The sequence below is a fragment of the Palaemon carinicauda genome, chromosome 36, assembly GCF_036898095.1.
Source record: "Palaemon carinicauda isolate YSFRI2023 chromosome 36, ASM3689809v2, whole genome shotgun sequence".
NCBI lineage: Eukaryota > Metazoa > Arthropoda > Malacostraca > Decapoda > Palaemonidae > Palaemon > Palaemon carinicauda.
The window spans coordinates 19,795,463-19,803,795 of record NC_090760.1 but is presented as its reverse complement, the minus strand read 5'-3'; the positions used below and the strand labels follow the sequence as shown (position 1 = coordinate 19,803,795).

Here is an 8,333-nt window from a genome sequence, read left to right as displayed (position 1 = left end):
GTATCATAATTATGTGCGTAGTGTTATGGACTTTTGGTTAAGCTTTTCCAATCTCTGGGGCTTTACACCACACAAATTTTTCATGCACTGAAATGCATTCAATTTTATTCTTTTCCTTAACAGAATTTGGGAAAACCCTTGAAGAAATTCTGCTGTTGAATTCATCTGTCAATATGTACATGTTTATTGGTGGCACCAGCTTTGCCTTCATGGCTGGTGCCAATGTTGGAGGTTCCTGGCCCTACTATACACCGGACACTACAAGTTACGGTACGTGTGAATTTACTTGTGAATGTCTTCTTGCTTTGCCCTTGCGTTGTTGTAAATTGCCAGGCCCTTCCGGCAAAGCACGGGCTCTTACGATATTGCAGCCCATAAAAGCTTTGTGCTAAGAACTTTCTATGGGTGTGACTCTGGAAAAGGAAAATTGCCCTTTACATTTATGTATTACTTTTTAGCTGTCCAACTCCTTTAAACTTACAAATCCCTCAGGAAAGGCCAGTGAGAACAAAAGAAATGTGACTTGCAGGTCATATAGATTGATTTATAACTATAGTATAAGGATTAGTGGGTAAAGGGTCTCTTGAAAACTCAACTAATTTCATATAAATCCTTTACAGACAAGATTCAGTTGATATCACTGATATATAATCATTCTTGATTGTATCAGTATTTAATTAATTCAATACTGTATTGTTATTATCTACACATAATGAATTATTCATTTGTTTATTCCATTTTCCTTTTTTTTATTCATTGTAGATTATGACGCTCCAATATCAGAAGCAGGCGACTACACTGAGAAATATACAATTGCCAAAGATGTAATAGCAAAATACAATCCGCTAGAGGGAGTTGGTAAGTACTGTACTCTTTGCTTGAGCAGTGTATGTGTGTTCCACTTTTAATTTTCATCATCTTCTTTTCTTATATTGGTGGAAACTTTACAGTGAAAGGTGTTTTAGTGGTACCACACACATAATTAATCCTCATTATTAAATCACAGATGTAATTAATCCTTATTAAATCCCAAATGTAGTTATTCCTTATTAAATCACATAGACATAATTAATCTTTATAAAATCACACACTTAATTAAACCTTACCATTAAATTGCACAGACATAATTAATCCTTATTAAATCACATGTAGTTATTCCTTATTAAATCACACAGACATAATTAATCCTTATTAAATCACCCAGACATAATTAATCCTTATTAAATCACACAGACTTAATTAATCCCTTATTCAATAACACCGATAATGTTTACTTGATAGCATGCACTGATTAGTGATATGACACTTTCACAGGTCAAGAACATTGTTTACCATTCGTCCTGCTATACTTTTTTTTATTTTTTCTATTAAAATCCTAAAAGTACCATGCTCGTATTGGAACCCTTGAAATACACCCATGAAATACATCTAGAATTTCCAAATGTCAAAAAGCTTACTTTTTCAGTCAGCCGAGCAAAGAGAGGCGTGACCCTAAATGACAATCCAGCTGACATGTCGTTGATATGACTGACCTTTAAGGTTAAAGCGAGAAGAAATAGGGAAAGGATAGGAGGATAAGGCATATAGAATATCTATATCAATATTTTCATTATTACCAACCATCTTATTAACAGCAGGAATAATAATAGAAAAGCTGTAGATATTACAAATGCAAACAAAAATAAGAAGGAAAATTTAGGAGTGATAAAAGGATAATAATAGGAGATATTATAAAAGTCCCTTCAATGATAAAGCATTAGAAAAGTCTACAATCTTAATATTAACACCTTAATTCATCTGAGAATACCAGAATGAAGATACTACAATAAACTTTACATGAAACCAACATATTGCAATTATTAATTTTGTAATTCTTCTGGTGGTAAGATTATCTGGCATATTGCATATTATGAGCCAACTTGTGTGAACCTGAGTAAAATTCATTAAAAGGAGTTATAGCAGTTTTATTATCAACTCTCTACAGAAAGGAAGGATCCATCTAGGCTCCATCAAAGCATTTTTTTTTTTAAATCAAGGTACTTTTTATGATCAACTCTGTGTCATATTTTTTTAAATCAAGGTACTTTTTATAATCAAATCTGTACAGAAAGGGAGGATCTGTCAATGTATGTTATTTTTTTAAAATCAAGGTACTTTATATAATCAACCCTGTACAGAAAGGGAGGATCCATCTAGAATGCATGTGTCACTTTTTAAAATCAAAATAATTTTCATGATCAAAACTACAGAAAGGGAGGATTTATTACAACTGGGAAAAAGTTACACAAAAAGTAGAATTCATATCAATATAGCTTAGATGAAAAAGAGTTGGGTGTTATTGCCAAATAACTACTCCCTAATTGATTTTCATATCAATGGCTTCATAAGGTGGCTATATATGAATGTTTTATGATTGTTACATAATGATTATGATGATGTTAATGTCACTTGGAATAATAAGTGTGTTTTTTTTTTCAGTTGATCATCCAGAGAAACCGCCTGAACGAGAAAAAGTGGCTTACGATAAGGTATCCGTAGCAGAATACCTGAAATTCCCTACTTTATTATCACAGGTAAACCTACTCAAACCCTTTTTGTAAATAATTTCCGTTAATATTTATTTACAGTAACAAATTGTAAGATATTCATTTCTGGTAAGTTAAAGTTTGATGAAAAGACAGGACAGCAAATTTTAAAGAAATATATATCTTTATTTGTATCACTGTTTCAAGAATGTAGTTCCCATCATAAGAAAAACTTTGCTTAAAGCTAATATATCTTCAAAATATTCTGCTTGAAACATTTTCAAATTTCAAAGGACATTTTAAAATTTAGAAAAAATATACAGTACATCAAATAATACATTTAATTTGATATGGGCTGTAGGGAATGAATGAAGGTCTAGTAATTATCTGGCATTATAATTTCAATGGTAATTAATGCTAACCGGAGCAAGATTATGTTAAAAGTAATAAAAAGGGAAAACAAATAAATAGGTAAGTAACTCAAACATTTGATATATTACGTGGCATACCAATCATACTTCCTCATACCAGGTATACTTTGTCATACAAGACACACTGTACTTGTCATGCTAGGCAAACTTTGTGCCGTAACTTAGCCAATCTCCTTCCTTGGATCCAAAGAAAAGAGGTCGCTGCTAAGCCATCCTAGCAGGTTGTATTCTAACCAATACACCAATCATCAATTACCTTACCCATACATGTCATTTCCTATAGTCCATTTCTTTTAACGAGGCAGATTTGCACCGTTGCAACGGTGCCCTTTTAGCTCGGAAAAGTTTCCTGATCGCTGATTGGTTAGAATTATCTTGTCCAACCAATCAGCGATCAGGAAACTTTTCCGAGCTAAAAGGGTACCGCTGCGAGTCGGTGCAAATATGCCTCGCTAAAAGAAATGGACTATAGTAGCAAGGGTATCGAGGACTTCAATTCCACATCTAGGATGATGTAAGACACGCTAACAGCCATGAGAACCCACAAAGTGGAGCTTAACTTCTGTGTAAAATGCACCCCGGAGCAGATGAGTATCAGCAACCGCTGCCATTACCTGGTCAGTTATCTTTTGGAAAAGATAATTCATCGCCTACAAGGGACTATTTAAAGACTGTACTGTATACCTTAAACAAGTCAAGTGGTAGCATTTTCCTGTGCGATTCAACTAGAAGAAAATCTGTTTGAACCATGACTCTAAGGAAAAACTAAAACTTTGTTGACCTTTGCTGATTTCAATTGGAGAGCGACAGGTTTAAATAAATCGCTCTACAATGTTAACAAACCATTTGCGTACTCAATGCCCAAATTGAGTTGAAAAGCAGTCGATGGCGGAAGCACATACATGCTTTAAGATCAGGATGTCCTTTTATCTGGATATGCCAAAAGTGATGTGGCAAAGCAGAAAACAAAAATAAAAGTTCATCATCTGAGATGCAGGTACATGCCAGTTCCTGGCGTATGGTCTAACTGAAGCAGACATGAAAGATCTATTTGCACTAGCCTATATCTCGACCAGTGAGGTACTCACTTATGAAATACAATAAGCTTCTTAGAGCATTAAGTTAGTCTACCCCCAAAGATTACTCTCACATCCCATCCATTCCGTCTTGTATTTGGAGTTGTTCTTTTATGGTTATAATTTAATTTCCTGTTATTCTTTATTATATACCATATTGGCGTCAAGCTGTTTTTTTATGGTTTTAAATTGAATTTTCTGTTATTCTTTATAAGAAACTATATTGGCGTCAGGATACCAGAAAACTCCCAATCAATCAATCAATCTTATATATGAAATTAGTAACTCTATGTTGTTGTGAATGTTCTCAGATGGTAGATTAAATTTCTTCATATATCATGTTTTTAAAGATAGTAACATATGAACAGCTCTCTCAAAATTCCCAGGGAGGATAACTGATTCCTTAAAAGGTAACACCTGACTCCTGGTAAAATTCAAAGTATTCAGCAAATGCTTCACTCTTGAATCCTTAAGCCTTTGAGGATGTAGAGTGAGCCTTGTAGTAAGTAAAGCAATTTTTTCCTGGGAGTTATAAAAGCAAGTGATTTTGGAAAGTCTTTGTAACATGTACTGTACCAGCATTTAATCACAGAAGTCCAGATGCCATTCACCTTTATCAACTAATAGAATTGGAAGGGGGAGGACCTAAAAGCACCAGTAGCTAATCTGATTTCAGCAAAGTGAATAAAATCTAGAATCTTCAACCCGCTAAGTGAGGATGAAACATTTATTTCACATCATATGATATTACAAACCTGTTGTTTTTGTAATTAAACTGCAGGGAAATACTCTACATCAGTATCTTACAATGAAGAATAAATGATATTTGAAAATGAATAAAATAAAAATATGTAAATATAATTATTTCTTTGTCAATATGCCCTGATGAAAGCCATTAGTTATTGGCTGAAACAGCTGGCAGCTAGAATTTAATAAATGACGCACCAGAGAAACAAATTCTGCCTATCCTTTCAAAATTCTATCCATAAAGAAAAGAAAATTCAGTGAGGAAGTTCTTTTACAGAAATTATCTTAATACAGTAAAATAATTTAACTTTTAAAAACACAATTATTCCTCCCAAACACTGAATCTATTTTCTTTTTGGCAGGTGTGTTTCATTCAAGGTAAATTAAATATTTACTCAAACATTTCTATTCAGAGCTTAAACCTCACCTTCCTATGTGAAACTTAAATTGCTCTGAAGGTTTTCAATAGAAATGATATTTTAATTATAAAATAAATTTTTGAATATACTTACCCGGTGAATATATAGCTGCAACTCTGTTGCTCGACAGACAAAAAACTGTACAAAAAAACTCGCTAGCGATCGCTATACAGGTTGCGGGTGTGCTCATCAGCGCCAACTGTCGGCCAGATACCAAACTCTATGTAAACAAAGACTCAATTTTCTCCTCATCCCACTGCGTCTCTATTGGGGAGGAAGGGAGGGCCGTTTAATTTATATTCACCGGGTAAGTATATTCAAAAATTTATTTTATAATTAAAATATCATTTTTGGGCTCAAGCCATGGCGTCCTGATGGAAGGTTCCTGTTTGGTAGCTTCCTTGGGTATAAGACTACTAAGATATTCCCAGAGAATTTAACCACAGGTTATCACAGAATTCTAACTTCTGGAGCGAGTATCTCAAAGGTTTCCCTTTAAGACATCGTAATACAACAGGGGACACGCATGTCTGAACGTGCCACATAGCTATCTTCACCCCGAACAGAGTTAATGCTTCGGTGTGTAAGGGCTGAGAATAGCTGGGAGCCGTTCCACAGCTAATCTCACTCGTGGCTACTACTGATACTCGAGACGTAAACAAACGGACGCCATTGCTCTGATGACGTCACGCCCGTCTTCATCCTTTGTTTAGTAGCTGCCCTACTTAGACGGATTTTCCCTGTGTTATCTTTATCGCTTTGCATCTTCGCTATGTCGTTACCTTCAGCCTCGCCTTCTTCTGGAAAGTTGAGTACAAGGTTCCAGTATTGTTTAATTAAGCTCTGGCCGTAAAGTAAATATTACTTTTCGAAATAATTGATGTTTTGTGGCAGAGCTGTGCCTCTACCGGACCCGCCATTTTATGGCGTCGTTGTTGTTATGCATGTCTTATTTAGTTAGCCACAACAACGCTTCCGGCATTATATACTAATCGAATACATTAGTTTATTTAGTCTTCATAGCTAGGAACTTTTATATCGTGTTTAGACGCTTTTTATCGGTCATCGATTGACCTCATACCAGTCGGCTACTATAGCCCCCAGGCCAGGAGCCTACATACAAGTGTTCATGCATGATTTATTAGTGATCCTAGACTAAGTTATGAAGATAGTGGCATTATTATTTTACAATACTTTTGACAGTGATGCAAATGTTTTCGCCTTCAGGGACCATATAGGGGATAGGCTAGTCAGTGATTCTTTCTAGCCTAACCTAATATTAGGACCCCTATATGCTTCCTTCATCCCCTGCCTTGGCATTCCCTCTATTTAGCCTTGATCCCTTTTCTGAGTAAAGGGATTAATTGTCTAATAGAGTATATATCGCCTCTCTGTCCTCCCTAAAGGAATGAACCCCCTTTAGGGCTGCGTCTGAGAGTGAGGTTAGGCTAGCCTACCTCTATGGCTAGGATAGTCTATGACTTTCCTGCGATAGCGATATGTCTTCTTCCTTGCCTAGTTCAGGACTTTTAGCCCTGTTCTAGGTCGGGTTAGGAAGGTTTCTCTGTTCCATGCTGAAACTGTACTCTTGCACCGTTTTAGCCGATCAGCCTGATCTTAGGTTAGGGAGTGTCCTCCCTTCCCTTAGTGGCCGCTCTGGTACAGAAACCCTTCCTGGGAAGACTTCTCTCTTCTCCCTCCCCACCTATCTCTTGTATAGCCTAGCCTATGCTTAGGTTAGTTTATACTCATCTGTCCCCTGTCCTACAACTCCTCCTTAGGGTGGAAGAGTAGGGCTACCCGAGCTTCCTTGTGCAGTCCACTCTGGTACATATACCTTCATAGTGTCCTATAAGGTTAGTTACTAGTATAGTTCTGCATATGGGAGTCTCCCCCCCCCCTCTTGGGTGTTCCCTAGCCCTCCCTTGGGCTACCTAGCTCCCGGTCCCTAGTGACCCCTGCTCATGGATGTTAGAGCCTGCCTCTATCATGGGTACACCCCCTCAGGGAGGGGGGGGGATGTCTGGAACCCTGACGGTACTTCCTGCATCCCTTCCCCCCTCCCCCTGTCTCTCTATCTATCCGGGTGCCGGTCTCTTGCCGCCTCTACTGTCGGCAATACCTGCCTCCTACTTGGTGACTTCCCTACCCTTGCCGCCAGCCTCCCGTGTACCGAGGGACTGCCGGCTGCCGCCGGCTACTACCGGCGGCTCTCCTACTCCTATCTAATCGTCCGCTTGCCGGTCGATCACCGGAGTGCCGGCATATACTGCCGGCAACCCGATACTGCCTTTACCATCCTTATCCCAGTCACCAACCTGGCATCCTCCGACTGCCGGAGCCGCCGCTTCCTGCCGGCGTGCCGCCGTTGTGCCGGCGGCCGCCATCCTGGTATTTAACTGACTTTTGAAAATTGTCTGTTCTAATGCCAGAATCTATGCTGGAGCGAGCTCCGGCATGCCGGCGGCTTGCCGGATGCCCCGGAGGCGTCAAGAATACTTGCACCCCCTTACTGTAGCTATCATAAGACTAGGATAGCCCTATATCGCAAACAGATAAGCTGCTTCTGCTATTAAGATCAGTACCTAGTACTGCTCTATTAGTGATCATGCTGTCTCTTTGCATTCTTCTAATTCCAGCATGCTATGTGCATCTTAGCACGGCTGGTTGCCAGAAGCAGTTACCCTTTAATGAGGCCTTCTGGCTCTTAACTGGGAACCGAATGAATTCGATCCCAATCTTGTCCTTGGTTTTCCATGGAGTTCCAAAATACTGGGAATTCTAGGAAACTATATCCAATGATCTCGGTCATTTGGATTATCCAAGGACCAAGCTTGTGGTAACCAGCCGGGCGGGATGCATGGAGCATGTTCTCCTTTACTGTTTTCATTCTCTATGCATCACACCTTCTTTAAGTTAAAATTAATGATTAATATTAACTTAGTTTAAGAGCCATTCTTATGACTCCCCCATACTCATTTTCTCTTTCTTCCACAGGAGGAGCAGATGAAGTGTGACTTCGCCTTCTGCGCTGTGAAACGCCCGCAGTTTTACGGGCATACGGCTTGCAGGACTCACGCCCCTTGTGCAGACAAGAAAGGGGATTTGAAGTTTTGGAATCCACTGGATTGTACG

At 38.4% G+C, this 8,333-nt stretch overlaps 1 protein-coding gene across 1 annotated transcript in view; it reads left to right on the top strand.

The window, feature by feature from the left end:
- Positions 1 to 2,615, top strand: part of LOC137628394 (beta-galactosidase-1-like protein 2) — a 21,047-nt gene extending 18,432 nt beyond the window's left edge. Inside the window, exons 7-9 of the mRNA XM_068359545.1 lie at positions 124 to 270; positions 763 to 858; positions 2,479 to 2,615. Of these exons, the coding sequence (XP_068215646.1) occupies positions 124 to 270; positions 763 to 858; positions 2,479 to 2,600 (365 nt within the window). The 3' untranslated portion in view covers positions 2,601 to 2,615. The remainder of the gene's footprint in view (positions 1 to 123; positions 271 to 762; positions 859 to 2,478) is intronic.
- Positions 2,616 to 8,333: the final 5,718 nt, after the last annotated feature.